Source organism: Pseudophryne corroboree, chromosome 6, assembly GCF_028390025.1.
Source record: "Pseudophryne corroboree isolate aPseCor3 chromosome 6, aPseCor3.hap2, whole genome shotgun sequence".
Taxonomy (NCBI): Eukaryota; Metazoa; Chordata; class Amphibia; order Anura; family Myobatrachidae; genus Pseudophryne; species Pseudophryne corroboree.
Window position 1 is genome coordinate 679,376,440 of NC_086449.1, and position 27,923 is coordinate 679,404,362.

Genomic DNA, 27,923 nt, shown 5'->3' on the forward strand with positions numbered 1-27,923 from the left:
TTTTCCGGACTGGCTCTGTAAGGGGGCCGGCGGCGCGGCTCTGGGACCCATCCATGGCTGGGCCTGTGATCGTCCCTCTGGAGCTAATGTCCAGTAGCCTAAGAAGCCCAATCCACTCTGCAAGCAGGTGAGTTCGCTTCTTCTCCCCTTAGTCCCTCGGTGCAGTGAGCCTGTTGCCAGCAGGACTCACTGAAAATAAAAAACCTAATTTAAACTTTTACTCTAAGCAGCTCAGGAGAGCCACCTAGTATGCACCCTTCTCGTTCGGGCACAAAAATCTAACTGAGGCTTGGAGGAGGGTCATAGGGGGAGGAGCCAGTGCACACCAGGTAGTCCTAAAGCTTTTACTTTTGTGCCCAGTCTCCTGCGGAGCCGCTATTCCCCATGATCCTTACGGAGTTCCCAGCATCCACTAGGACGTCAGAAAAAGTATTTTTACGAGAAACTCAGTAGAGCTACTCAGAGTGCATCCAGTCTGCCTGGGCACAATTCTAAACTGGAGTCTGGAGGAGGGGCATAGAGGGAGGAGCCAGGTCACACCATTTTGAAAGTCTTCAAAGTGCCCATGTCTCCTGCGGATCCCATCTATACCCCATGGTTCTTGAAGCGACCCCAGCATCCTCTAGGACGTACGAGTAATAGGATTTTAATTACCTACTGGTAAATCCTTTTCTCGTAGTCCGTAGAGGATACTGGGGTCCATTTAGTACCATGGGGTATAGACGGGTCCACTAGGAGCCATGGGCACTTTAAGAATTTGATAGTGTGGGCTGGCTCCTCCCTCTATGCTCCTCCTACCAGACTCAGTCTAGGAAACTGTGCCCGAGGAGACAAACATACTTTGAGAGAAGGATAGATAAGGATAGTGGTGAGATTCCGAACCAACACACACACCCCCACACCCCAAGAAGAAAGCCAAGCTAACCAAACTTGAAACAGAAATGGCTGAACCAAAATTACTTAACCAAGTAACAGTGCAGGAAGACCGAAGCACTGGGCGGGCGCCCAGTATCCTCTATGGACTACGAGAAAAGGATTTACCGGTAGGTAATTAAAATCCTATTTTCTCTGGCAGGGTCCACAGGTTATCCACAGGATAACAACGGGATATCATGAAGCGACAGTGGATTAGCATCAATCGGTCAAAGCTTTTCCGGCCTCCCAGCATGCATGTCCGTATATCCCCCCGCCTCCTTGCTCAGGCAAATCAGTTTTTTGTTTGGTGCGGCAGGAGCCGGACCATGGTCAGAGGGCTGCTGATTCTTAGCAGCCCTAAGCTTTCTTATTTTATTTTTATAGTCTTACTATTTTTTGAGTGATCTTTCTAAACAGCCTTAGAAAGAGTAACTACAACAACTCTCTGCCGGGTCGCGTCAACGCTTCCCCACGAGTACAGTGCTGTTTCGGCGGCCGTCTGTGTCTGATATACTAGCAGGTACAGCAGACGTTGCCAGGCTGTGGCCGGAGCACGGGGAGAAGGTAAGGCATTGATTCCGCTTAGAAGGGGAATACGGACACAGCCGCACTGTTTTGGGAGGGAGACCACCAAACAGTCGCTGCCACGGTTGCCATAGCGCTAGGCCTTAGGGATCAGAGCCTCCAGAATTAGTATGAGGCCGCGATCCCTAGGGTTGATGTCAGCAGTGGGGAGTCGGACGCTCTCCTGGTCGCACCTCCCCCCCGTTCATGACCAGTTTCCTCTGAGTCTCCCGCCATGAACTGTTTTCCCGCTTCCATCTCAGACGCTGTACAGGACCCAGGTCGCAGCATAGGCGGCTGTGTGACTTTCTGCGTCCGTGTTCACTGAGCGTCTGTGTTCACTATAGGTTCATGGAGCAGCAGGGTACACTAGTAGCGTCTGGATCAACTCAGCGTTGGCTAACGTATTGATCGGTCCTGGAAGCGAGGCGAGTCTCCCTGTATCCTACTCTACTGAGTACGGTTATACAGCACTAAAGTCTCTATCTACCTTTTGAGTATGAATAGTTAAAATGTCTATTGCATACGAGTCTGTATACATTTACTGTTTCTTTCACATTTCTGTCTGAATACGTTAGATCTGTTTAAAACATGATACAGTAATATGTTCTCCTACATCCTTAAAATGTAGCTGTAGTTGATGATGTGCTCATATTGCTTAATATACTAATGTATAACATGTGACTGACTGCTAGTGTGATTGTTGAGTTTACTATATTCTGGCAGTTTGTTTATTCCGATCCTCAATGCCGGTGCATGGGTAGGGTCGGATTGTATATCACTTTTAAAAAATGGAAAGTGATTACAGTCACATTGTGTAGTACACTGTGGAAGTGTTGATTATTTATCATGTCTAAGAGCAGCAAAGGTGAAGAGGGTACACTCACACCAAAACTCATCATGTTTGTGTTGAAAAAAAGTGTTATCCTCTTAGGATCTGGTTCAGGATGGTTTGTGTGCAAATTGTTTTAGCTTTCATCAAGGGTTAATGAAAAATACAGGGCAGATTCAGGTACAAATGGATCCACCTTGGGCTATGTTTGCACAGACTTTATCAAGTATAGCTGAACGGATAATTCCTCCAACTCCTGTACCAGGGATAGGTTACACTATTAACCTTTACATGCAGCTCCCCACCTATGGTGTATCACTTCCAGCAGCAACTTCTCAAAAGAAACAAGCTGATAAACCGGTAAGTATATTTTAACCTTCACAGGCTACACACGATTCAGATGAGGATTCATCGGAAGATGAAAGCTCAATTAATTCTACTTCGGCATACGAAGTGGAGTAGGAAGGTCTCAGCTCAGTGGATATAGCAGAGTTAATTAAAGAAATGAAAGCTATTCTATCCTTAGAGGAATCAGCAGAGCCTGTGTTAAAAAACCAAGGCACCTGTGTTTAAATGTCCCAACACTGTTAAAACAGAGTTTCCAGTACAGGTCAGCTGATGGAAATCACGGAAGAGGCTTGGGATACGCCCAATAAGAAGTTTAGAATTCCTAAAAAAATGGAATTCCAATTATCCTCTTCCAGCTGGGGACTGTTTAAAAAGGGAGGTGGCTCCTAAAGTAGATACACATGTAATTCGATTAGTGCGAAAATCTACAATACCTTTGCCTTCAACATCATTAAATTATGTCACGGATAGGGAGTGGATTGTTTTCTAGAAAACATTTTTTCCCTGTCTGGGGCAGTCATAAGGCCAGCCATGGCTTCAGCTTGGATGGCAGTGGCTGCCTGGGCTGATGCATTGGAGGGGGATTTTTCTATAGATTCAAGAGAGCAAAAATCCCATATAGCTTATATAAAACAGGCTGCAATGTTCCCGGAAGAAGCAGCTTGGATACGAGTACTATTGCCTCCAGGGAATCAGCTTCAACAATAGCTGCTCACAGAGCAGTTTGACTACGTACGTGGAAAGCAGATTCAGAATCTAAGAAGGTTTGGGAACCATTACCTTTTTCTGGAGATATTCTTTATGGTAAAGAATTGACAGATATTCTGGAGTCAGAAGCAGACTCTAAGAAGGTCAAGTTCCCTTCCACATACAATTTCAAACCTAAAATTCCGGCTTTTCGGTATCGAGGAAAAGCTAAAAGGAAAAAATGAGGGCAAGCAGGCCCAATACAAGAAGTCTGGTAAGACTAAGAAGCATTGGGCTACCAGAGGACTGGTTGGGAAGGCAGATGATAAACCATCAGCCTGATGGTGCGGGCCTCCACCTGGGGGACACCATGTGGTGGGCAGACTTCTTCAGTTTGCACAGATGTGGCAGCAGTCTACAACAGATACCTGGGTGCAGGAAGCGGTATCTCTAGGTTATGCCTCTGCCTTCAAGAAGCAACCTCCTCAAAGGTTTTTTTGGAGACGAAGGCCAGGGCTTTGAAAGAGGCAGTTAAAAAATTGCTTCACTCAGGAGTAGTCATTCCAGTCCCTCCGGCGCAACGAGGACAGGGGTTTTACTCCAACCTGTTTTTAGTTCAGAAGCCAAATGATAATACACCTGTGGTTTGACCTGGACCAATAAGAAAATGACTAATCAGGGTGATCAGGTATATAAAGGCATTGGAATAGAAAGCACATTACTCTTTGAAAAAGCACCTGTGTGCGAAACGCGTTAGCGGATCTGCTGTTCACCCTGACAAGTGACACCCCACATTTGGATCTGCCCTGCTGGACTGGGAGCCAAGGACAACCAACGAGACTCCATACACCTGCCGCTTCAGCTGAGCCGCAATCAGGGGAGACGCGGTCAGCTAGGTGGGGAGTCTGCTCTGCATGTGTCCGTATACAAGCGGCTCCAGCACGTTGAGGGGTAGAGACCATCCAGCACTGCTAAAGGGAGATGGGAGAACTAGACACGCCTCTGTGCACAGCGAGGATCTCCCCAGCACGTCCGTGCTCACGGCTGCGGCGGTAAGCAGCATTCATCTGTCTTAAAACGGACAGTTCATAGACTGTGGCCAGCACACAAACAGGAACTGTGTCTTTATCTAGAGGACTGAGTCCCAATATATTGGGAAAAACATCATCTATTGGTGTGGGAATACGAGCTATTTATATATATCAGTGGGAGAAATAAAACGGTTTCCAAAAAACAGATCTGTGCACTGGACGCTTAAACATAGAATTAGTGTTATAGTTTTTAAGTGAGCTCATAGCGAATATGCATGCATATTGAGTTTTTATATATTTACATCTGTGATATTTTGAATTTAAATAAAAACCAGAGAGGTAATTTTAAATGTGTCTTTATTCATATACGCACCTGGTAATATATAGCGCAATCAGTCATTTCGTTTTCTTTCCTACTTCTTTGGTTTTTGAGGAAGGAGAGCAAGTGAGCCCCCCTACCTCATAATCAATTTTAGCTGTACGAACACAGGTACAGCTGGACGGAGGTTGCAGATTAAATTACGTTAAAGAACTAAGAATATTTATTATATTCATTACTAAAAATTGATTAGCGCCTGGACTAGTGCTGTTTTTTTCTCTCCTGTGAATGGTAGGTCTTTCACGCCTTTCCTGGAGTCCGCAGTCCACTGGCGTAGCCACAAGCCCCTGGGTGCAGACACTGCCATAGCGGTGGTGCGTGCGTTAAGCACGCCTATTTCCTTTATGGCCTCCACCATAAAGTTTGTAGAGTCCTGTATATGCTGCAGGAGTAAGACAACATCCCCCCTAGATAAGAAATGTAACCCCTCAATTAGGTTACCTGACCATTTTGCAATGGCTTTTGTGATCCACAAACAATGGGGAATTGGTATCAGTTATTACAGTAGGGGAACCCATAGGAAACAGCGACCACAATATGGTCACATTCAATATCAGTTTTCATAAACAGTCATATACTGGCTCAACTAGGACTCTAAACTTTAACAAAGCCAACTTTGAAAGGATGAGGGAAGCTTTAAGGGTTATTGAATGGGAAGGTCTGTTTCTAGGATTAAATACTACGGAGAAATGGGATGTATTAACATCACTAGCTAAAAATACTCTCAAATTTATCCCTACGAGCAGCAATTTAAAAAAAAAAGGAATAAAAATCATAAACAGATGTGGCTTAACAAAAAGATAAAGGAACTTATGGGCAAGAAAAGGCGAGCATTTAAAAAATACAAATCTGCCGGGAATGCGGAGTCATTTCAGCACTATAAGGACTGTAACAAAATATGCAAAAAAGAAATAAGAGCGGCTAAAGTAGTAACTGAAAAACTAGTACCAAAGGAAAGCAAAGCGAATCCCCCAAAATTCTTTAAATATATCAATAGCAAGAGATTAAAGAAGGAGAGTATAGGCCCTTTAAAAGACAAGCTGGGATTCTTAATCAAAAATGATAATGACATAGCGGACAAACTAAAGGAGTTTTTTTCAACAGTATTTACAAGAGAGGACCCAATTCAGGAACTAACACACAATCTCAATAATGAAATCCCACTGATAGGTACTTAAGTGAGGAGGTAGTCTGTGACCGATTAAAACATTTAAGAGTTAATAAGTCACCGGGTCCCAATGGAATTCACCCAAGGGTTCTAATGGAGCTTCACTCTGAACTTGCAAAACTGCTATTTCTGATCTTTAAAGATTCAGTTACATCTGGTATGGTTCCCAAAGACTGGCGTACAGCGGAAGTAGTGCCTATATTCAAAAAGGGAAGTAAAGCTGAACCGGGTAATTATAGACCAGTTAGTCTTACATCTATAGTGGGGAAAGTATTGGAAGGTATTCTAAGGGATAGTATTCAAAAGTTCCTTGAAGCCAATAAGGTCATTAAAAGAAATCAACATGGATTTGTGAAGGACAGATCCTGTCAAACCAACTTACTTGGCTTTTACGAAACAGTAAGTGCAAACCTCGATAAGGGTAAGGAGGTGGATGTAATATTTTTAGACTTTGCCAAAGCTTTCGACACAGTACCACACATGCGACTTGCCTACAAGCTACAAGAAATAGGACTAGGGAGAACAATATGCACTTGGGTCAAAAATTGGTTAGATAATAGGGAGCAGCGCGTTGTGGTTAATGGGTCCTTTTCAAATTGGACTAAAGTACTAAGTGGTGTGCCTCAAGGCTCGGTACTAGGACCGCTATTGTTCAACATTTTCATTAACGACCTAACAGAAGATCTAGAGAGCATGGTATCAATTTTTGCAGATGATACCAAATTGTGTAAGGCTATAAATACGGAGGAGGATGCAGAGTCTCTTCAGAACGACTTAGTTAAATTAGAAGCATGGGCACCCAAATGGAGATTGTGTTTCAATACAGACAAGTGTAAGGTAATGCACTGTGGTAACAAGAACAAAAATAACATCTACATACTGAATGGGGTAAAATTAGGGGATTCTGTACTGGAAAAGGACTTCGGTGTTCTCATAGATAGCAAACACAACAGCAGTACACAATGTAGGATTGCAGCAAAGAAGGCTAATAAGATATTAGCATGCATAAAACGGGGAATTGATGCAAGGGACGAGTGTTATATTCCCATTATATAAATCACTAGCGAGGCCACACCTTGAATACTGTGTACAATTCTGGCCAATACGTGTTTGGAATTCCCTGCCTGAGGTAGTTGTAATGGTGGACTCAGTCAACACCTTTAAGAATGGGTTAAATAAATTCCTAATGGATAAGGATATCCAGGGTTATGGTGCATAGTCACGCACTATAGTCACTACAAAAGAGGGATAAAACGCTACAGCTGACATCAGCATCAGTCAAAACTTTAGACCAAATAAACCTGCTAAGGGATCACCCAAAAAGTGGACACAAAGATGACGACACTCACAAGTGTGTTTACATAAAAAGGAACAGTAGACTGCACATAAAAGGTATCTTTTACCAATCCCAGATCGTACAACACCGCAGACAAACGGAATAGCAAATGCTCATTTGTATGCTTATATTAACCGAGTGATGTTACTCATATCAAGATATCTTTTTCTTCACTTGTTGCTGGGAACACATTGATGGTATATTTATAAATGACTATACTTATAAATGTTTATATTGAAACGGACTATTGGTATAGTCATTTATAAATATACCAAAGTGTTCCCAGCAACAAGTGAAGAAAAAGATACCTTGATACGAGTTTACTGTTCCTTTTTATGTAAGCACACTTGTGAGTGTCGTCAGCTGTGTGTCCACTTTTTGGGTGATCCCATAAAAGTAGAAAAATCTTCACTGACCCCATATGTTTAAGGCACTATCCAGGAGTCACTATTAAAATCATCTATGCAGAATTAACACATTTCTTTCTGCCCAGTGTTTTATTCCAACATCACAGAGGAAAATAAGATTTTACTCACCGGTAAATCTATTTCTCGTAGTCCATAGTGGATGCTGGGGACTCCGTAAGGACCATGGGGAATAGACAGGCTCCGCAGGAGACTGGGCACTCTAAAGAAAGATTTAGTACTACCTGGTGTGCACTGGCTCCTCCCTCTATGCCCCTCCTCCAGACCTCAGTTAAGGAAACTGTGCCCGGAAGAGCTGACAGTACAAGAAAAGGATTTTTGGAATCCAGGGTAAGACTCATACTAGCCACACCAATCACACCGTACAACTTGTGATAACATACCCAGTTAACAGTATGAACAACAAACTGATGCCACATAACATAACCCTTTAGTAAGCAATAACTATATACACGTATTGCAGAAAGTCCGCACTTGGGACGGGCGCCCAGCATCCACTACGGACTACGAGAAATAGATTTACCGGTGAGTAAAATCCTATTTTCTAAAACGTCCTAGTGGATGCTGGGGACTCCGTAAGGACCATGGGGATTATACCAAAGCTCCCAAACGGGCGGGAGAGTGCGGATGACTCTGCAGCACCGAATGAGCAAACTCAAGGTCCTCCTCAGCCAGGGTATCAAACTTGTAGAATTTTGCAAATGTGTTTGAACCCGGCCAAGTAGCAGCTCGGCAAAGCTGTAATGCCGAGACCCCTCGGGCAGCCGCCCAAGACGAGCCCACCTTTCTTGTGGAATGGGCTTTCACTGATTTTGGATGCGGCAATCCAGCCGCAGAATGAGCCTGCTGAATCGTGCCACAGATCCAGCGAGCAATAGTTTGCTTTGAAGCGGGAGCACCCAGCTTGTTGGATGCATACAGGACAAACAGCGAGTCAGTCTTCCCGACTCCAGCCGTTCTGGTCACATAAATCTTCAAAGCCCGGACTACGTCAAGCAACTTGGGACTCCTCCAAGTCACAAGTAGCCGCAGGCACCACAATAGGTTGGTTCAAATGTAAGGATGACACCACCTTTGGCAGAAATTGTGGACGAGTCCGCAATTCTGCCCTATCCATATGGAAAATCAGATAGGGGCTTTTACATGACAAAGCCACCAATTCTGACACACGCCTAGCCGAAGCTAAGGCCAACAGTATGACCACTTTCCACGTGAGATATTTTAGCTCCACGGTCTTAAGTGGCTCAAACCAGTGGGATTTCAGGAAACTCAACACCACGTTAAGATCCCAAGGTGCCACTGGTGGCACAAAAGGGAGCTGAATATGCAGCACTCCCTTAACAAACGTCTGAACCTCAGGCAGTGAAGCCAGTTCTTTTTGAAAGAAAATGGATAGGGCCGAAATCTGGACCTTTATGGACCCTAATTTTAGGCCCATAGTCACTCCTGACTGTAGGAAGTGCAGGAATCGACCCAGCTGGAATTCCTCTGTAGGGGCCTTCCTGGCCTCACACCAAGCAACATATTTTCGCCATATACGGTGATAATGCTTTGCTGTCACGTCCTTCCTAGCCTTTATCAGCGTAGGAATAACTTCATCCGGAATGCCTTTTTTCGCTAGGATCCGGTGTTTAACCGCCATGCCGTTAAACGCAGCCGCGGTAAGTCTTGGAACAGACAGGGCCCTTGTTGCAACAGGTCCTGTCTGAGAGGCAGAGGCCATGGGTCCTCTGAGCATTTCTTGCAATTCCGGGTACCAAGTCCTTCTTGGTCAATCCGGGACAATGAGTATTGTTCTCACTCCTCTTTTTCTTACAATTCTCAGCACCTTTGGTATGAGAGGAAGAGGAGGAAACACATAGACCGACTGGAACACCCACAGTGTTACTAGTGCGTCCACAGCTATCGCCTGAGGGTCTCTTGACCTGGTGCAACACCTTTGTAGCTTTTTGTTGAGGCGGGATGCCATCATGTCCACCTGTGGCAGTTCCCATCGATTTGTAATCTGTGTGAAGACTTCTTGATGAAGTCCCCACTCTCCCGGGTGGAGGTCGTGCCTGCTGAGGAAGTCTGCTTCCCAGTTGTCCACTCCCGGAATGAACACTGCAGACAGTGCTAGTACGTGATTCTCCGCCCAACGAAGAATCCTGGTGGCTTCTGCCATTGCCACCCTGCTTCTTGTGCTGCCCTGGCGGTTTACATGGGCCACTGCAGTGATGTTGTCTGACTGAATCAGCACTGGTTGGTTTCGAAGCAGAGGCTCCGCTTGACTCAGGGCGTTGTGTATGGCCCTTCGTTCCAGGATATTGATGTGCAGACAAGTCTCCTGACTTGACCACAGCCCCTGGAAGTTTCTTCCCTGAGTGACTGCCCCGCATCCTCGGAGGCTTGCATCCGTGGTCACCAGGACCCAGTCCTGTATGCCGAACCTGCGGCCCTCGAGGAGGTGAGCACTTTGCAGCCACCACAGAAGAGACACCGTGGCCCTGGGGGACAGGGTGATCAGCAGATGCATCTGAAGATGCGATCCGGACAACTTGCCCAACAGATCCCACTGAAAGATCCTCGCATGGAACCTGCCGAAGGGAATGGCTTTGTATGACGCCACCATCTTTCCCAGGACTCGCGTGCAGTGATGCACCGATACCCGTTTTGGTTTTAGGGGGTCTCTGACCAGAGTCTCGAGCTCCTGAGCCTTCTCCTCCGGGAGAAACACCTTTTTCTGGTTTGTGTCCAGAATCATGCCCAGGAAGGGCAGACGCGTCGTAGTAATCAGCTGCGACTTTGGAATATTCAGAATCCAGCCGTGCTGTCGCAACACTTCCTGAGAGTGTGCTACGCTGATCAGCAACCGCTCCCTGGACCTCGCCTTTATGAGGAGATCGTCCAAGTATGGGATAATTGTAATCCCTTGCTTCCGAAGGAACACCATCATTTCCGCCATCACCTTGGTAAATATTCTCGGTGCCGTGGACAGGCCAAACGGCAACGTCTGGAATTGGTAATGACAGTCCTGTACCACAAATCTGAGGTACTCCTGATGAGGTGGATAAATGGGGACATGCAAGTACGCATCCTTGATGTCCAGAGACACCATAAAATCCCCTTCCTCCAGGCTTGCAATGACCGCTCTGAGCGATTCCATCTTGAACTTGAATTTCTTCAGATAAATATTCAGGGATTTTAAATTCAAAATGGGTCTGACCGAACCGTCCGGTTTCGGTACCACAAACATGGTGGAATAGTAACCCCTTCCCTGTTGAAGGAGGGGAACCTTCACTACCACCTGCAGGAGATATAGCTTGTGAATTGCTGCCAACACTACCTCCCTTTCTATGGGGGAAGCTGGCAAGGCCGATTTTAGGTAACGGTGAGGGGGCGTCACCTCGAATTCCAGCTTGTATCCCTGAGACACAATTTGTATAGCCCAAGGATCCACCCGTGAGCGAACCCACTGGTGGCTGAAATTTCGGAGACGCTCCCCCACCGCTCCTGGCTCCGCCTGTGGAGCCCCAGCGTCATGCGGTGGATTTAGTGAAGGCGGGGAGGACTTTTATTCCTGGGAACTAGCTGCATGGTGCAGCTTTTTTCCTTTACCCCTGCCTCTGGCAAGAAAGGATGCACCTCTGACTTTCTTGCTTTTTTGTGAACGAAAGGACTGCATTTGGTAATACGGTGCTTTCTTTGGCTGTGAGGGAATATATGGCAAGAAATTTGACTTCCCAGCCGTAGCTGTGGAAACTAGGTCCGAGAGACCGTCCCCAAACAATTCCTCACCCTTATAAGGTAACACCTCCATGTGTCTTTTAGAGTCGGCATCACCTGTCCATTGCCGAGTCCATAGGACCCTTCTGGCAGAAATCGACATTGCGTTTATTCTAGAGACCAGCAGGCAAATGTACCTCTGGGCATCCCGCATATATAGGACAGCGTCTTTGATATGCCCTAGGGTCAGTAAAATAGTCTCCCTGTCCAGGGTATCTATCTCCTCAGACAGAGTATCTGTCCATGCTGCTACAGCACTACACATCCAGGCCGAAGCAATAGCTGGCCTCAGAAGAGTACCAGAATGTGCATAAACAGACTTCAGGATACCTTCCTGCTTCCTATCCGCAGGATCCTTTAGGGCGGCCGTATCCTGCGACGGCAGGGCCACCTTCTTAGATAAGCGTGTCAACGCTTTGTCTACCCTAGGGGAGGATTCCCAGCGTAACCTATCCATTGGCGGCAAAGGATACGCCATAAGTAATCTTTTGGAAATCAGTACTTTCCTATCCGGGGAATCCCACGCTTTTTCACATAACTCATTTAATTCATGTGAAGGGGGAAAAGTCACTTCTTGCTTTTTCTCCCCAAACATATAAACCCTCTTGTCAGGGGACAGGGTTTTCCTCCGATATGTGCAACACATCCTTCATTGCTATAATCATGTATCGGATGGCTTTAGTCATTTTAGGCTGCAACTTTGCATCATCGTCATCGACACTGGAGTCAGAATCCGTGTCGACATCTGTGTCAACCAACTGGGATAGTGGGCGCTTTTGAGACCCTGATGGCCTCTGAGCTGTAGAATCAGACATGGGTTGAGACCCTGACTGATTATCCAACCTTTTATGCAAGGAGCTTACGTTATCATTTAACACCTTCCACATATCCATCCAATCAGGTGTCGGCGCCGACACCACATTCACTTGCACTTGTTCTGCCTCCACGTAACCGTCCTCGTCAAACATGTCGACACAACGTACCGACACACCGCACACACACAGGGAATGCTCTAATTGAGGACAGGACCCCACAAGGCCTTTTGGGGAGACAGAGAAAGAGTATGCCAGCACACACCCCAGCGCTATATAACCCAGGGATTACACAGTAACTTAGTGTTTACCCAGTAGCTGCTGTTTATGATAATTTGCGCCCCCTCTCTTTTTACCCTTTTTCTACCTTGATACTGCAGGGGAGATCGTAAAAACAAAGTTGTGGATCTGCACCAGCTCTATGATTAAGTGTTTGGAATAAGAAAGAAGATAGATAGATATAGATATAGATATATATATCTATATATATATATATATATATATATATATATATATATATATATATATAGATATAGATATAGTACCAAAATACTGACTTATTATAAATCATAAATAGTACTAAGTTTTGGCGGTGCTCCCATGGATTTTGTAGTTAACCTACAGGAAGAAGACAAGAGAAAGACAAAATAACCTTGTGTGGAAGCACGCATTAATTAAATATGAAAAAGATGTGAAGAGAATATATGGTTGAGGAAAGGACCCCTTTGAGTCCTACCTCAAAAAGATGGAATAAAACTTAACTTTTATTGATTAACTTATAAAAATTCACTGGGGTGAACAAAGGTAAATGATAATATAAATCTAGATTGCCATTGTACCAAATATGGTTCTAGATGTGGCAGGTGAAAATATTAGTATAATTTTAGTATAATTGTTTGGAAAAAACAATATATACAGGTCACAGAACAATCGGAATGTATGGTAAGCTATGAGGAAAATGATATTGGATTTCCTGAAGGAAAAAGGCCCACAGCACCTAGTATTCCCTGGAGGTCTCCCATCCACGTACTGATCAGGCCATACCTGCTTAGCTTCCAAGATCGGACGTGATCGGGCGTATTCAGGATAGTATGGCCGTGGGCCAATTGTATCAGGAATTACGGATAATTTTTGTGCTGATTTGAAAAATGCATATATGATCAACTGAGGGGTTATATGAATATAATCAAATAGTTGATTGATTGTAAAGTCTCCTGAAAACATTTTTATAAGTAAATCAATAAAAGTTAAGTTTTATTCCATCTTTTTGAGGTAGGACTCAAAGGGGTCCTTTCCTCAACCATATATTCTCTTCACATCTTTTTCATATTTAATTAATGAGTGCTTCCACACAAGGTTATTTTGTCTTTCTCTTGTCTTCTTACTGCAGGGGAGAGCCTGGGGAGCTTCCTCTCAGCGGAGCTGTAGAGAGAAAATGGCGCTGGTTAGTGCTGAGGAAAAAGGCCCCGCCCCCTCAGCGGCGGGCTTCTGTCCCAGGTCTGTGTAAATAAAATGGCGGGGGCTCGTACATATATACAGTGCCCAGCTGTATATATGTGTCTTTTTGCCAAGAGGTATCCTAATTGCTGCCCAGGGCGCGGTGCCCCCCCCCCCCCCCCTGCACCCTACAGTGACTGGAGTGTGTGGGCGCAATGGCGCACAGCTGCAGTGCTGTGCGCTACCTCATGTGAAGACAGGAGTCTTCTGCCGCCGATTTCGATGTCTTCTTGCTTCTGCCGGCTTCTGACTTCTGGCTCTGCGAGGGGGACGGCGGCGCGGCTCCGGGAACGGACGACCAAGGTTAAGATCCTGTGTTCAAACCCTCTGGAGCTAATGGTGTCCAGTAGCCTAAGAAGCGCAACCTAGCCGCAGTTAGTAGGTTTGCTTCTCTCCCCTCAGTCCCTCGTAGCAGAGAGTCTGTTGCCAGCAGAAGCTCTCTGAAAATAAAAAACCTAACTAAAATACTTTATTAGCAAGCTCAGGAGAGCCCACTAAAAGCACCCAGCTCGGGCCGGGCACAGATTCTAACTGAGGTCTGGAGGAGGGGCATAGAGGGAGGAGCCAGTGCACACCAGGTAGTACTAAATCTTTATTTAGAGTGCCCAGTCTCCTGCGGAGCCCGTCTATTCCCCATGGTCCTTACGGAGTCCCCAGCATCCACTAGGACGTTAGAGAAAGTGTGTGTAACCATTAAGGACCAGACCAGAAAAGAAACCGCTACGTGCTTAGAAATTACTTTTTCCAAGTAAGCTTACATGTGAGCATTCTATGGTTTATCTTTTTGGTGACGGAATAGACAAAATCCCACCCACATAAATATAAAGAAACCTTTATGAGTTTGACATTCATAAATCCCATGTAAGAATATTGTGAGCACACATTTAACATCTTACACGGAGGTGAACCTATAGAAGGTAACGCTGAGGTAATCTGGAGTCACACCGGAGAAACTGCGCATCCCTGTCTTGTCAGCGTCTGTGTCCACTGCAGAGGGAAAATAGCGCTGGTGAGCTGCTGGATCCTCTCATAGTGAAACCCTGTCCCTTCAACAGCACACGGTCTTCCCGCTTTTTTTATACTGGCTGAGGAATCTGGTACTTAAAATGGAGAGAAACCATTTTAAGGCTGTGTTGCCAGTCTGGGTACTTTGTACACTGTACTAAGACGCAATTGTGTACTGTGTCTGGAGACGCATACCTCCCTGTTAAGAAGCCGTGCGTCTCCGTACCCTCGTGCCGCCATAATGGCCGGCGCCCCAATAACCGGGACGCCGGCTCAGTACTCACCACTCTTCATTCTTCTGGCTCTGTTAGGGGTGGCGGCGTGCTGCAGGAACGTACGCTCGCCGTGGGGCTTGCAAATAGTTCCCTCAGGAACTCAGTGTCCTGTCAGCGGGGAACGGGACCATTAACCCCTCAAGAGGTTGGCCCGTTCCTTCCCCCCTTACCCCTCCTAAGTTCCACGAAGCAGGCAGGCTGAAAACAACAGAGAGAATAAATACAGAAAACTCTTTAGGAGCTACCTTTAGCGTGACCTGCTCCTCCGAGCACATTTGCTAAACTAGTGTGCCCATGTCTCCTAGTGGACCTGTCTATACACTCTCGGACGTAAGAGAAAATAAAGCAGCCAGTATTTACCCTGCACAGAAACAAAATAACACACCCAAATCTAACTCTCTGCAAAAGTTTTATCTGCCACACCTGCAGTGCACATGGTTTTGACCCACTGCTAAGAAATTTGATGCTGCGATTAACTCTGAATTACCCCCTGTGTTACTCAGAGGTCAGATGGTGTGACCAATGCTTGAGTCTCTGTACACAAGCAGCGAATCTCAAAGCCGCCGGCCAAGATATTTACATATTTTCGCACAATATTTGTTTACAAAGACGCGGCAGCTTTTACAACCATCTCTGAATGAGACCAAAGACCAGTTTAAGTAGCAATTAGCGTGTATCTTGCCTTGAATGGACCCAAATCAAGCTAAGTGAACAAACCCCACAACATTACAGAAACCACAAGATTTCTTATCTGTTGGATATAAGGAAAGGTCTTTATGTTGCAACTGTCTGTTTAGAACATGAAGGATGACTCATCTGATCCCCTTCTGCAACATCTGCCTGTGTTCTTTATATCACTTCACTCACAAATGTGCATCTTGAGAATTTTCCGCACTTCAAACTAGGCTATACTCTGTTCTTATCAAATGTTTGTTTGTTTTTTTAATAAAACTGTTTGCTTGCACCATAAATCATCCGAGCTATAGTTGTTTATCATTTGGCATGCAATTGGAATGGATATGACTGTTCCTGCTCATCGCTACTGTTTGCCTATAGTATCTCCCTCAACATTCCGTGCCAAGATAACCACTTAACTGATGATTTATTTCGCCAAAAACCGCTCCGAAATGGTCGGGGGGTTTTTTATGAGTGAATTAAGTGAAGAACATGAATTTGACCCTATCCGAAATGATTTTAGTAAAAAAAAAAAAAAAATAATAATAATAATATTTTTCAAACATCGATCGGGAACATCGCAAACATCGGGAACATTGCGGCTTTCATTTTGAAAGCTGGGATAACCTCCAGGTATAAAGGGGGGAGGAGAGGGGTCTGGATGTGGGTTGGGAAGGTTAAATTAATAACCCCAGCGGCTGTCACTGTCTGCAGCTGCTGGAGGGGATCCTGTCGTGCTGACCGATCAGCAGTGATCGGCGGCACAGCAATCAGTAGAGGCGAGTGCTGGGAGGCAGAGGGACCTTCCAGCCCCTCTAACAGCAGCAGCGGAGGGAAGTTTCTCTTCCCTGCCGCTGCTAACACTCTGAGTGGTCGCATCCTGTGCGACCAGGTCAGATAGAGCACTTGCAGGCATGGTCGCATATGATGCGACAACGCCAGGCAAGTGGTTAAGTGACGTTGCTTATGAAACAATAGCAAGTTGAACACTCTTAGTCACTGGTGCGGCTGCCAAATAATCACCTCTCTTTCAAAGTTACTAATGCCATATGTATTAACCAAGCCCTTGTATTCAATATCCTTGGTGTTCCTCATTTACCTAGGTGTCTCCATTTGTTAATTTTGTTGCAACTACCTCACAGAGCACATGTTGCCTAGGCTGAAACCAAGGAAGATTGGAGAACTTCTCTGAAGTGTCAAAGCGCTTACCTGAATTGATGTTAATATGGATGAAACATCATAAGTTGGGCTCCAGCGGTTCTGCAGGATGTCTAAACATATGCTACCATCAGCATAAACTGCAAGAAAGATATTTGAGGTAATTTTAATTAGAAGCATCAAAGATCATGTTAAGGTTTAACAAAAAAAACAAAAAAAAAAAAACGAGATTTATGGTAAGAGCTTACCGTTGTGAAATCTTTCTGCGAGGTGCACTGAGCTCCACAAGGCATAACATTGGGGTGTAGAGTAGGATCTTGATCCAAGGCACCAACAGGCTCAAAGCTTTGACTGTTCCCAAGATGCACAGCGCCGCCTCCTCTATAACCTCGCCTCCGTGCAAAGGAGCTCAGTTCAGTTAACCAGTCCAATGCAGTAGCAGGTAACAGACGACAATCGTTAGTAGCCACACGCTCACTACAGGAGAGGAAGTCAGCGGCTAATGCCATACCAACCCAAAGAAGCTAAGTGCGTCAGGGTGGGCGCCTTGTGGAGCCCAGTGTACCTCGCAGAAAGATTTAACAACGGTAAGTTCTAACCATAAATCTCGTTTTCGGCTGCGGGGTACATTGGGCTCCACAAGGAATAACAGCGGGATGTACAAAAACAGTTGCTTATGGGAGGGGACGCACTGTAGTGGGCACAAGAACCCGGCGTCCAAAGGAAACATCCTGGGAGGCAAAAGTATCGAAGGCATAGAACCTTATGAACGTGTTCCCCGAGGACCACGTAGCCACCTTGCACAATTGTTCAAGGGTCGCACCACGGTGGGCCGCCCAAGAAGGTCCAAACGACCGAGAAGAATGGTCTTTGATGGTAGCAGGAGCTGGAAGAACAGCCTGTACTTAAGCATGTGCAATCACCATTCTAATCCATCTGCCCAAGGTCTGCTTGTTAGCAGGCCAGCCACGTTTGTGAAATCCAAACAGTACAAAGAGAGAATCAGACTTCATAACGGAGGCAGTTCTCTTCACATAGATATGGAGAGCCAGTACCACATCCAAAGAACGCTCTTTGGAGGAGGACAACTCAGGAGTATTAAAGGCCGGAACCACAATCTCCTGGTTAAGGTGGAAGGAAGACACCACCTGGGTAAATAACCCGGGCGCTTTCTAAGAACTGCCCGGTCACGGTGAAAAATCAGGTAGGGGGACTTACAGGATAAGGCACCAAAGACCGAGACCCTTCTAGCCGAGGCAATGGCCAGCAAAAACAAAACCTTAAGGGAAAGCCACTTAAGGTCTGCAGACGCAAGAGGTTCAGAGGGATATTCTTGCAAGGCCTCCAGAACTACCGACAAATCCCAAGGGGCCACAGGCGATACATAAGGAGGCTGAATCCGCAACACAACGAGTGAAAGTATGAACATCAGGTAGGGTAGCAATCTTTCTCTGAAACCAAACTGACAAGGCAGAAATGTGGACCTTGAGGGAGGACAGACGAAGGCCTAAATCCAGGCCCTGCTGTAGGAAGGCCAAAAGTTTAGCCGTACTAAACTTGAAAACGTCAGGATTATGAGACGCACACCAAGCAAAGTAAGAATTCCAGAGCCTATAGTAAATCAGAGCAGAAGCCGGCTTACGGGCCTTCAACATAGTTTGAATGACCGCCTCAGAAAAACCCTTGGTCCTCAAGACGGAAGCTTCAAGAGTCACGCCGTCAAAGCCATACGGGCCAAGTCCTGGTAAACACAAGGACCCTGAACGAGGAGGTCTGGTCGTTGTGGGAGTAGAAGGGGACGAACCAGCGAGAGGCCCTGTAGATCGGAGAACCAGTGCCGTCTGGGCCACGCCAGAGCGATCAGAAGTAGGATTCTTCCTTCCTGCTTGAACTTCCGTATTACCCTGGGCAGGAGTGACACCGGAGGGAACACGTACAGCAGCCGAAAGTCCCATGGAATTGCCAGTGCGTCCACGAACGCTGCTTGAGGATCCCTTGTCCTTGCTCAGAAGACCGGAACCTTGTGATTGTGTCGAGACGCCATCAGGTCCACATCTGGAAGGCCCCACTTGTCCACGAGAAGTTGAAACACTTCTGGATGGAGGCTCCATTCTCCGGTGTGTACGTCCTGGCGACTGAGAAAGTCCGCTTCCCAGTTTAGGACCCCCGTAATGAATACTGCCGATATGGCTGGCAGTGGCGTTCTGCCCACTGAAGAATTAGTGATACTTCCCTCATTGCCATGCGGCTTCGAGTGCCGCCTTGATGATTTATGTAAGCCACCATGGCGGCGTTGTCCAATTGTACTTGAACAGGTCTGTTCTGTATCAAATGCTAGGCCAAGTTCAGTGCATTGATCACCGCCCGCAATTCCAGATCGGGATGAGAGACTCCTCCTTGGTCCACTGACCCTGAAGGGAATGTTGCTCCAACACTGCGCCCCAACCTCTCAGACTTGCATCCGTCGTCAGAAGGACCCAGTTGGAGATCCAGAAAGGACGACCCCTGCTCAAACGTTGGTCCTGAAGCCACCAGCTCAGCGACAGTCGGACCTCCGGAGACAAGGAGACCATTTGAGATATGATCCGGTGAGGCAGGCCATCCCATTTGGCCAGAATTAGCTTCTGTAGAGGGAGAGAATGGAATTCAGCGTACTCCGCCATGTCGAATGCCGACACCATGAGACCTAGCACTTGCATCGCCGAATGAACCGAAACACACGGACGAGATAGGAAGCCTCGAATCCTGTCCTGAAGTTTCATGATTTTCTCCTGAGACAAGAACAACCTCTGGGTGTGAGTTTCCAACAACACTCCCACGTGCAGCATGCTCCGAGCAGGGACCAGGGAAGATTTCTCCCAGTTGACTAGCCACCCGTGGGCTTGCAGAAACTGGATAGTCAGATCCAGATGTCGCAGGAGAGTTTCTGGAGAATTCGCCAGGATCAGCAAATAATCCAGGTACGGTAGGATACTGACCCCTTGATGGCAGAGTACAGCAGTCATTACCGCCAAACTTTGGTGAAAACTCTGAGCCGTTGTCAAACCAAAAGGTAACGCCCGAAATTGGTAATGAAGGTTGCCCACTGCAAACCTCAGATACTGCTGATGCGACGTTGTAATAGGAATATGCAGGTAGGCATCCTGTATGTCCAGGGAGACCATATAGTCCCCAGGCTCCAAGGCCAGAACAAGAGAGCGTAGAGTTTCCATACGAAACTTGGAGACCCTCGCATACTTGTTCAAGGACTTGAGATTGAGAATGGGCAGCGAGGACCCGTTCGGTTTGGGGACTAGAAACAGCGTGAATAATACCCCTTGCCTCTCTGAGATAGAGGCACCTGTACTACCACTCCTGTGTCCAGGAGGGACTGTACAACCGAATGAAGCGTTGTTGCCTTCACCAGATCCGAAGGGACGTCTGTCAGGCAAAATTGATAAGGGGGACGATTCTTGAAGGATATGGCGTAACCTCGAGTGACTACTTCCCGCACCCAGGCATCTGAAGTGGTCTTTAAACATTCTGGGGCAAACCCTAGAAATCGGCACCCCACCCTGGGATCCCCCAGAGGGAGGCCCACCTCGTCATGCGGCAGGCTTGTCTGTTTTGGAAGCAGACTAACGGGCAGCCCAGGCCCTCTTAGGTCTAGGCTTAGCTGGTTTAGGTACGCCTGACCTTTTGCTTTTCCTGGAGGACGAAAGGGCAGACGGAAAGTACTTTTAACCTTCAGCACAGAAGGTGCTGTACTTGGTAGGCAAGCTGTTTTAGCAGATGCCAAGTCAGCCAATATCTTATTGACATCTTCTCCGAAAAGAATATTCTCCCTTAAAAGGGAGCACCTCCAGGGTTTTCTTAGAATCCATGTCCACAGACCAGGATCTCAACCAAAGGATACGCCGAGCCAAGATGGACGTAGTAGCAGCCTTGGCCGCCAGCACCCCGGCATCAGAAGAGAGACATTGTCTAGCATGATCAGAAGCATTAGAAGGTAGCTCCGCTTCCAGCTCCTGAGCCCATGCGTCAACAGCTTCAGCAGCCCATGCTGCATTGGTTGGCCTATGCACAGCCCCTGTTAGGGTGTAAATCACCTTTAAACAACCCTCCACACGTCTATCCGTTGGTTCCTTCAAAGAGGTGACAGTAGTCACTGGCAGAGCTGAGGAAACCAGTAGCCTCGCCATCTGAGAATCCACAGGTGGAGGAGTTTCAAAATTTTTACTTAGCTCCGCAGAGAGAGGATAGCGAGCCAACAGTCTCTTATAAGGTGTGAACTTTGTCCCTGGAATTTTCCAGGATTCCGGACGTATGTCAGCCAGGTGTTGAGAATGAGGTAAAACTTGTTTAACCACTTTCTTACGTTTAAATCTGTCCGGATTTTTTGAAACAACCTCAGGTTCGGGTTCATCAGAAACTTGAAGAATCAGCCTGATAGCCTCAATAAAATCAGGGACATCCACCTGTGACCGTCCTTCCCCATCTGAAACATCTGGGTCAGTATATGCGCCATCCTCAGAGGTGGTGTCAGGAACAGTGGTGGAATGTGAGGAAGTAGCGGCCCATTTGGAAGACATCTTAGTCTTAGGAGGGCGAGAGTGAGACTTCTTTTTAGACAGTGATTGGTTCAAGTGCTGTAACTGAGATGATATCTGATCTGCCCATGGCGGATTAACTGTAGGGACCATAAATTGCTGCACTGGCATAGGAGGTTTCATAGGGGGTGTAAGTTTAGTTACCAGCGTATTTAATAACGTGGAGAAGGTAGCCCATGGTGGGTCATTGTGGACCCTCACAGCCACAACTCCACTGGGGTGTAAGGAACCCCCTGAACCTGAACTCTCTGCTGCCATGTTTTCCTCAAAAGTGTCTGCAGCGTTACCTCCACGCAATGTGGGATCAGCCCCAGTTCCGTTGCCCCTTGTAGCTGACATAATAAAGCTCAATATCAGGCAACCCGGTACAATATTAGCAGCACTATACCTAGCAAGAACTCCCAGTGTAGTGTATCAGCACAAACCGGGAATCCAAGAGATATATGGTGACTATAAATCACATAGAAAAATTACACAGTAAGTATATCTTGTGAAACACCTATATTAGTTAATAAACCTGACGTAATTGGCCTCCTCAGGTTACAGAATATAGGTGTAGCAGGATGAGTGAAATACACGAAATGGCAACCACGACAGGGTAATAGTACCACACAACCCTGACTATATGCGCTCTTTCTTAACTAACACTGTCCACTGACAGGTAGAATACTTAAGTGTCCTGTAAAATGCAAAGCGCTGACGTGCAGGCAGCTTTACAGAGGAGGATTTGCCCAAGCAGTCCCAGGAACAGCGCAGCTCTGTGTAATGGCGGCTGACAGGGCGTGAGGGAGAGAGATATGCAGCTCCAGGGCCGGAACATTTGCCTAAATTGCGCCCTGGGACTGGGGGAGGGGCTACAGGTCAGGCCTTACTCTCCTTGCTGGCTTCCCCACTGGACTCTGCAGGCTGTAAAATAAATGGTTATAGAGAGAAAACCAACCTGTGCCCAGTGTCCCGATGACTAGTGGAGCGGCTGCCCCTTACAGTGTCCACGCCAGCGCGCGCGCCCCGCCTCCCATCGGCAGCGCCGGATCGCGATTACAGCGGGCCAAAGAGACCCCTTCCCTCCCCCTGTATGCAGCCACGCGATCCAAGAGACAGTGGTGAGTGTGTGACTGACATAGAAGAACACCGGAGCCTCCGCAGTAGTTACCCGGCAACCAGGGCGCGGGAGTATACAGCGCCGCTGGGGGAGCGATGGAGCTGCAGCAGGGGATGTCTGACTGACATCTAACACTGCTGCAGCCCTTGAAGTCTTTTCTTCTGAAAATAGCTTTCTTAGGGCTGCCTGAGCAGCCCTCCTGTTTTATGCCTGCTTACTGCATGGCACCAACTTACAAACTGAGCTCCTGTGCACGTAGGCGGGATTATAGAGGAGGCCGCGCTGTGTATCTTGGGAACAGTCAAAGCTTTGAGCGTGTTGGTGCCTCGGATCAAGATTCTACTCTACACCCCGATGTTATTCCTTGTGGAGCCCAGTGTACCACGCAGCAAAAAACCCATCATACACCGGTTTACATCGGCCTACATATAGAAGGCACTGTAACCACAGGACTGCTGTCACACAAGTAAGAACACTGCTGGAATTATTCACAGTGAGAGACAACTGAAAAGGTTTAAAGTCTGTGCAACAGCAAACATTCAAAGCAACTGTGACCAGTCTACTTTTATATGGTCCATCATACAGTATACTATTCTATCATGGGAAACCAAAATGGCAAAATAGAGACTTTTCACCCAACTTCTATTAGACCAGGACAAACAAAGGAAAACACTCGAGACTGTAATAAATAATAAAAATAAATCTCCCTGGGACAGTCATCAGAACTCACAGACATGGCTGACCTCTCATTCACAGGGAATGTGCATAAGTCAACTTGTGCAAATAATACCCCTTGGTCGCACCCAGAAGCCTAACAAGGGAGCTTCCAGTGAGGGACCCGCCTCAGGCGCTTCGCCGCCGTCTGCAACCCGACATATTGGCAGATTTGTTACGTCAGCGGTGACGGCGCTTGGAGATCACAATCTTCAAGCGCCGCCCATCCACACAGTGTGAACGTTTCGCTACCAGGGTTGAAACACCAGGTCGCTCGACCAGATATATTCCCCTTGGTACCATTCAGACCACACAGGAACACGGGCTATGCACACTCATGTGCCAACAACACGTGCTCAAAGCTGGCGGTCTGAAAGGAGTATAACTTGCATCTGTTTGAAAAGATTTCTATGGACAGGATGGCACAACGCAACCCCTTTCTCACATTACTTATACCCCTTTCACTCCAAAAATGCAGTCTTACCCGGGAATACGGTCCCGGGATCACGCAGGGACATTCCTGGGTAAGACACCTTGCATACCGCAGTCAGCAACCTGGCATATTGCCAGGTTGATGACGTCAGCGGTGACGCGGCGGCGCTAGAGATCACATGATCTCCAAGTGCCGCCTGTACATAGAGAGTGAACGGGAGCCGGGGCGCATTGAACTGGCTCCCGTTCACACTGCACAGTGAGCCGGGTTGAACGCGGGTTCAATCCTGGTCAAGAGAAGGGTTGAAATACCGGGTCACTGGACCCGGTATTTCAGCCTGGTACCCTTTCATACCGCACATGAACACGGGTTATGCGCGTTCATGTGCCAATAACCCATGTTCAGAGGTGCTGGTGTGAAAGGGGTATTAGTCAAAAGATAACAGAACTTGTGTATATTCTGGATATATGACATTTAAGTTTCATTTATTGTGAGATTAGTTATAACATTGTTTAGAAGAAGGGTTAACAAAGATAAAACCCACCCCAAAACTCATCTACAAAAGGAGACAAAAAAAACCCTATCGCCGCATGTCGACAGATATTAATATCCCTTTTTTTAATTGGGAACATAAGAAAAAAAATATGAATTTTAAGTGGTATAAAAAAAAAAAAGAATTTACTCACCGGTAATTCTATTTCTCGTAGTCCGTAGTGGATGCTGGGAACTCCGAAAGGACCATGGGGAATAGCGGGCTCCGAAGCATCCTCAAGGACGTTAGAGAAAATAAGATTTTACTTACCGGTAAATCTATTTCTCGTAGTCCGTAGAGGATGCTGGGCGCCCGTCCCAAGTGCGGACTTCTTCTGCAAGACTTGTATATAGTTATTGCTATAGTTTATCGGTTGAACCGTGGCTATGTTGTTCATACTGTTAACTGGGTAGTTTATCACAAGTTATATGGTGTGATTGGTGTGGCTGGTATGGATCTCGCCCTTAGATTTACAAAAATCCTTCCTCGTACTGTCCATCTCCTCTGGGCACAGTTTCCCTAACTGAGGTCTGGAGGAGGGGCACAGAGGGAGGAGCCAGTGCACACCCAGAGTCCAAAGCTTTCTTAAAGTGCCCTATCTCCTGCGGAGCCCGTCTATTCCCCATGGTCCTTACGGAGTCCCAGCATCCTCTACGGACTACGAGAAATACCGGTAAGTAAAATCTTATTTTTATTTCTCTAACGTCCTAGTGGATGCTGGGAACTCCGAAAGGACCATGGGGAATAGCGGGCTCCGAAGGAGGCTGGGCACTCTAGAAAGATTTAGGACTACCTGGTGTGCACTGGCTCCTCCCACTATGACCCTCCTCCAAGCCTCAGTTAGGACACTGTGCCCGGACGAGCGTACACAATAAGGAAGGATTTTGAATCCCGGGTAAGACTCATACCAGCCACACCAATCACACCGTATAACTCGTGATATTATACCCAGTTAACAGTATGAAACAATTGAGCCTCTCAACAGATGGCTCAACAATAACCCGATTTAGTTAACAATAACTATGTACAAGTATTGCAGATAAACCGCACTTGGGATGGGCGCCCAGCATCCACTACGGACTACGAGAAATAGAATTACCGGTGAGTAAATTCTTATTTTCTCTAACGTCCTAGTGGATGCTGGGAACTCCGAAAGGACCATGGGGATTATACCAAAGCTCCCAAACGGGCGGGAGAGTGCGGATGACTCTGCAGCACCGAATGAGAGAACTCCAGGTCCTCCTTAGCCAGGGTATCAAATTTGTAGAATTTTGCAAACGTGTTTGCCCCTGACCAAGTAGCAGCTCGGCAAAATTGTAAAGCCGAGACCCCTCGGGCAGCCGCCCAAGATGAGCCCACCTTCCTTGTGGAATGGGCATTGACAGATTTTGGCTGTGGCAGGCCTGCCACAGAATGTGCAAGCTGAATTGTACTACAAATCCAACGAGCAATAGTCTGCTTAGAAGCAGGAGCACCCAGCTTGTTGGGTGCATATAAACTAAACAGCGAGTCAGATTTTCTGACTCCAGCTGTCCTGGAAACATATTTTCAGGGCCCTGACAACGTCTAGCAACTTGGAGTCCTCCAAGTCCTTAGTAGCCGTAGGCACCACAATAGGCTGGTTCAGGTGAAACGCTGACACCACCTTAGGGAGAAACTGAGGACGAGTCCTCAATTCTGCCCTATCCGTATGGAAAATTAGATAAGGGCTTTTACATGATAAAGCCGCCAATTCCGATACTCGCCTGGCCGAAGCCAAGGCCAATAACATGACCACTTTCCACGTGAGATATTTCAGATTCACGGTCTTTAGTGGCTCAAACCAATGTGATTTTAAGAAACTCAACATCACGTTGAGATCCCAAGGTGCCACAGGAGGCACAAATGGGGGCTGAATATGCAGCACTCCTTTTACAAATGTCTGAACTTCAGGTACTGAAGCTAGTTCTTTTTGAAAGAAAATCGACAGAGCCGAGATCTGTACCTTAATGGAACCTAATTTTAGGCCCATATTCACTCCTGCTTGCAGGAAATGCAGAAATCGACCTAGTTGAAATTCCTCTGTTGGGGCCCTTTCGGCCTCACACCATGCAACATATTTCCGCCATATGCGGTGATAATGATTTGCTGTAACCTCTTTCCTGGCTTTAATAAGCGTAGGAATGACTTCTTCCGGAATGTCCTTTTCCTTTAGGATCCGGCGTTCAACCGCCATGCCGTCAAACGCAGCCGCGGTAAGTCTTGGAAAAGACAGGGCCCTTGCTGTAGCAGGTCTTGTCTGAGCGGCAGAGGCCACGGGTCCTCTGAGATCATCTCTTGAAGTTCCGGGTACCACGCTCGTCTTGGCCAATCCGGAACCACGAGAATTGTGTTTACTCCTCGCCTTCTTATTATTCTCAATACCTTTGGTATGAGAGGCAGAGGAGGAAACACATAAACTGACTGATACACCTCCGGTGTCACTAGAGCGTCCCCAACTATTGCCTGAGGGTCTCTTGACCTGGCGCAATACCTCTCTAGTTTTTTGTTTAGGCGGGACGCCATCATGTCCACCTGTGGACAATCCCACTGATTTACAATCATTTGGAAGACTTCTGGATGAAGTCCCCACTCTCCCGGGTGGAGGTCGTGCCTGCTGAGAAAGTCTGCATCCCAGTTGTCCACTCCCGGAATGAACACTGCTGACAGTGCTAGTAGATGATTTTCCGCCCATCGGAGAATTCTTGTGGCTTCTGCCATTGTCATCCTGCTTCTTGTGCCGCCCTGTCGATTCACATGGGCGACTGCCGTGATGTTGTCTGACTGGATCAGCACAGGCTGGTGTAGGAGCAGGGATTTTGCTTGACTTAAGGCATTGTACATGGCCCTTAGTTTCAGAATATTTATGTGAAGGGAAGTCTCCTGACTTGACCATAGTCCTTGGAAGTTTCTTCCCCTTGTGACTGTCCCCCAGCCTCGAAAGCTGGCATCCGTGGTCACCAGGACCCAGTCCTGTATGCCGAATCTGCGGCCCTCCAGAAGATGAGCACTGTGCAGCCACCACAGAAGAGACACCCTGGTTCTTGGAGACAGGGTTATTAAACGATGCATCTGAATATGCGATCCGGACCACTTGTCCAACAGGTCCCACTGAAAGGTTCTGGCATGGAACCTGCCGAATGGAATTGCCTCGTAAGAAGCTACCATCTTTCCCAGGACCCGCGTGCAGTGATGCACCGATACCTGTTTTGGTTTCAGGAGGTCTCTGACTCGAGAAGACAACTCCCTGGCTTTCTCCTCCGGGAGAAACACTTTTTTCTGGACTGTGTCCAGAATCATACCCAGGAACAGTAGATGTGTAGTCGGAACCAGCTGTGACTTTGGGATATTCAGAATCCAGCCGTGCTGGCGCAGCACTTCCTGAGATAGTGCTACTCCCACCAACAACTGTTCCTTGGACCGTGCCTTTATTAGGAGATCGTCCAAGTACGGGATAGTTAAAAACTCCCTTTTTTCGAAGGAGTATCATTATTTCGGCCATTACCTTGGTAAACACCCTCGGTGCCATGTACAGTCCAAACGGCCGTGTCTGGACTTGGTAATGGCAAACCTGTACCACAAATCTGAGGTACTCCTGGCGAGGATGGTAAATGTGGACAAGCAGGTAAGCATCCTTGATGTCCCGGGATACCATGTACCGGT

The 27,923-nt window shown here is 47.0% G+C and overlaps 1 protein-coding gene and 1 pseudogene across 1 annotated transcript in view; both read right to left on the reverse strand.

Annotated features, from left to right (window-relative positions):
• Positions 1-27,923, reverse strand: part of UBE2B (ubiquitin conjugating enzyme E2 B) — a 189,604-nt gene that overhangs the window by 52,002 nt on the left and 109,679 nt on the right. Inside the window, exon 5 of the mRNA XM_063928287.1 lies at positions 16,924-17,012. Within this exon, the coding sequence (XP_063784357.1) occupies positions 16,924-17,012 (89 nt within the window). The remainder of the gene's footprint in view (positions 1-16,923; positions 17,013-27,923) is intronic.
• Positions 13,248-13,365, reverse strand: LOC134938055 (5S ribosomal RNA; annotated as a pseudogene).